The 3,832-nt window shown below is 33.4% G+C and overlaps 1 protein-coding gene across 1 annotated transcript; it reads left to right on the plus strand.

Annotated features, from left to right (window-relative positions):
* The first annotated feature begins 1,071 nt into the window (after positions 1 to 1,071).
* Positions 1,072 to 2,868, plus strand: LOC115227836 (potassium voltage-gated channel protein Shaker-like). Its single transcript, XM_029798556.2, has one exon. It carries the CDS (start codon positions 1,154 to 1,156, stop codon positions 2,516 to 2,518), a length of 1,365 nt encoding a protein of 454 aa, XP_029654416.2. The 5' UTR covers positions 1,072 to 1,153; the 3' UTR covers positions 2,519 to 2,868.
* The last annotated feature ends 964 nt before the right edge of the window (positions 2,869 to 3,832 follow it).

Genomic DNA, 3,832 nt, shown 5'->3' on the forward strand with positions numbered 1-3,832 from the left:
TCCCTAAATATCTGGAGTTTTTATGGCTTGTTGTCAGCTGCTACAAGGGTATGGGAGATGCTGTGGATAGAAGTAATTATAGAGGCATCAAATTACTGGACCAGCTAATAAAAATTACACAGTTAAAGACAACCTAACTAAGAAAAAATTAGACTAGATGATATGCAGTTTTGTTTTGATGTGGGGTGAAGCACTACCAATGTGATTTTCATTGTTAGGCAACTGCAAGAGAAGTATTTAGCAAAGAATAAACTGTTATTCTTAGCATTTGTTGATCTTGAGAAAGCATTTGATGGAGTACTCCTGTGTGTGATATAGTGGGCTTTGAGGAAGCTAGGGGTAAACCAGTCACTAATGTAAGTTATACAGGCCATGTACAGAGGCTCTGTCTGTAAAGTGAGAGTGAAGCGTGAATTTAGTGTACAGGTAGGAATAGAATTCAAGACTGGCTGTTTCTGGGAACTGCTATATGCTGCTCTCAAAGCAAATTCTCTATCAGAGCTAGAAGAGGAATTCCAGGTGTGGAAGCAAAACCTGGAATCTAATGACCTTATGGTTAGCATAGCAAAACAGACAGAACCCTACCCACTGCTTGCTATGTAGGAAAGGTGTAGGCAGGAATTCCAAACAGTGTACTCAGTGCAAGCTATGGATATACAAGTAGTGCAGTGGAATAATAGTAAGGTTATCAAAGTCATGTTCATATGTAGAACACGCAAGTGCTCCCATACCAGTCCACTTGTGTGTGTTGGGGGTAGAGTTGACAATGGGAAGGGTATACAGCTGTAGAAAATCTACCTCAATAAACTCTCTCTGAAAAATGGGAGCATGTATATGTGGCTCTTAAGATGATAGTGATGAATATTTTCATTTTTTGTTGTATATTACTGAGGGATCTAAACATTGATTAAATACATGTGTACTTTGAAATATCTCTGATTACAGGTATTCATTTGTCACATTTTGCTGTCAGAAATGTGAGCCAATCACTAACTCATTAGAAATCCATAATCACTCATGCTATTATTCTCAAATTCCAATATAAGATAAAGTTTATGAATAAATACAACTCAGTCTCTACCTCTATAATCTTCCTACTTCCAGGTCATTTCCCAAGCACACAGAGGACGACAATGTCCATGTTGAAGATGGAATGGTTCCTGGCTGTGACTATGAACGGTGCGAACGTGTTGTCATCAACGTAAGTGGACTGCGATTTGAAACACAGTTAAGAACACTTGCCCAGTTTCCAGATACTCTGCTGGGAAATCCAAAGAAACGAAATCGTTACTATGACCCTCTCCGAAATGAATATTTCTTTGATCGGAACCGTCCAAGTTTCGATGCAATACTCTATTATTATCAAAGTGGGGGTCGGTTACGAAAACCGGTAAATGTACCTTTGGATGTATTTTCAGAGGAAATTAAGTTTTATGAACTTGGTGCTGAAGCAATTGAAAAATATCGTGATGATGAAGGATTTATTAAAGAGGAAGAACGTCCACTTCCTGAGAATGAATTTCAACGTCGTGTATGGCTTCTATTTGAGTATCCAGAGAGTTCTACAGCTGCACGTCTGATAGCTATATTTTCTGTGGTAATAATTTTACTTTCTATTGTGATATTTTGCCTTGAAACTTTGCCTGAATTCAAACATTACAGGCTTGTAAATGAAACAATCGAAGAAGATGATATACCAAAATTTGGAGAACCTTTTTTCATTATTGAAACATGCTGCATAATATGGTTCACATCAGAACTTATGGTGAGATTTGCATCTTGCCCTGAAAAAATAGGATTCTTTAAGAACATAATGAATCTCATTGATATTGTTGCTATCATTCCATACTTCATTACATTAGGTACAGTGATTGCAGATGAGAATAAGAGCAACAATCAGGCAATGTCTCTGGCTATTCTTAGAGTTATTAGATTAGTTAGAGTTTTTCGTATATTTAAGCTTTCAAGACATTCAAAAGGTTTACAAATTCTTGGTCAGACATTGAAAGCTAGTATGAGAGAACTTGGCTTATTAATATTCTTTTTATTCATTGGGGTCATTTTATTTTCTAGTGCTGTGTATTTTGCTGAAGCTGATGCTGAGCAGACACATTTTAAAAGTATTCCAGACGCCTTTTGGTGGGCTGTAGTCACCATGACAACAGTTGGCTATGGTGATATGCGGCCCATTGGAGTATGGGGTAAATTGGTAGGGTCATTGTGTGCCATTGCTGGTGTATTAACCATAGCTTTACCTGTTCCCGTTATTGTTTCCAATTTTAATTATTTTTACCATAGAGAGACAGAGAATGATGATAAAGACAAATATCACCATGTTACATCTGCAATAAACTATCCAGAAAAAAGGAGTTCATATACTTCTGAAAATGGATCTGATATTATGGAGATGGAAGAGGGTAGTGTCATTAATGAAAGAATCAAAGAAAACCATGCTACCAAAATTAACAATCCCACTAACTTAAATATGAATAATCTCAGTATTGAAACTGATGTATGAAACCTGCCTCTTATCAAGGAAAGCTTCCCTTACCATTTGCTTTATTGTTGATATTATTACCTTCAAATTGGTTACTGTTTAGTAATAATAATAAAAGTAATGATAATAATAATGATTATTATTATTATTAAAAGCATTTTCTTGCCATCACAACTTCTGAAGAAATAGTCTCCAAAAATACAGTTGATTTTATTGCTGATTGAGGATAAAAAACTAATAAGTGGATCTTTAATGTTTTTAATTTATTTTCTTCTATTTTTGTGTAGGCTAAAACACCTTAAAGTATCTCTTTATCTTTCCAAATTTTAAATTTTGTAAATATTATTATTATTTATTATTTTTATTATTATTATTATTTATTTATTAGTATAATTATTTATTTATTATTATTTATTACTATAAATATTTATTTATTATTATTATTACCATTATTATTTATTATTATTGCTTATTTTACTCTTAGAAAGAAGCAAAAATATTTTAAAGTTTAATCTGTAAACCAATCAATATTAAAAATATTTAAAAAGTCCACTAAAAGAAACTTTTATTCAATGTCATATGAAAGTGTGAAGGTATCTTGGAAATATAGTCGATATTGCCACTGCCAAAGCAAATGTTATGTGAGACTGATATCAAGAGCTTTTCTGCGGAATTCCACTTCCTGATTTTTAGGACATCACAAAGGAAACTTTGTAATTATACTTTTCTTAATGAAATTCAGAGGAAAGATTTACCTTATACATCAGCCATGTGGATGACTCCATTACATAACTGAAGTTCAGTGTAATTTTGCACTAATGACAACAGTTACAGTTTCAATACTGGTAAGTACTATTACTGTTTCCTCTTCTCACCTCCCTTTTTGTTGTATTGTTTTTACTTAGTTTCAAAATCACTGAATAGTACAGTATTCATTAAATTGATTTGGTATGTATAATTTAGGGCTTTCTTCCCTGCAGATTTATAGTACTGTGCAATAGTTGTTTCGCAATTTCATCTCCCTAATTTTCTGATTGTTTTCTTGTAAACTCTGTAAATTACAATGATTTAAAAATATTTCTTGAAGTCTATGCATTTTTTAGTTGCTTTCAGTATGTTCTCCTTTGTGTTTGTTTAAAAACATGAGATATGTAAGAAACAACACCACTGACACATTTTCACATGTGTGTGTGTGTATGTATGTATGTATGCATGCATCCATCCATCCATACATACATACACACACACAAACACACACACACATAGTTGAAATTTACAGAAAAACAAAAGACAAAGACAGGTGTATAAACAACAAGCAGGTGTATTAGTTTGACA

Source organism: Octopus sinensis, unplaced genomic scaffold, assembly GCF_006345805.1.
Source record: "Octopus sinensis unplaced genomic scaffold, ASM634580v1 Contig07360, whole genome shotgun sequence".
NCBI classification, from domain to species: domain Eukaryota; kingdom Metazoa; phylum Mollusca; class Cephalopoda; order Octopoda; family Octopodidae; genus Octopus; species Octopus sinensis.

Excerpts from the sequence above, each read along its gene's own strand:
- LOC115227836 (XM_029798556.2), top strand. The coding sequence starts at position 1,154 with ATGGTTCCTGGCTGTGACTATGAACGGTGCGAACGTGTTGTCATCAAC.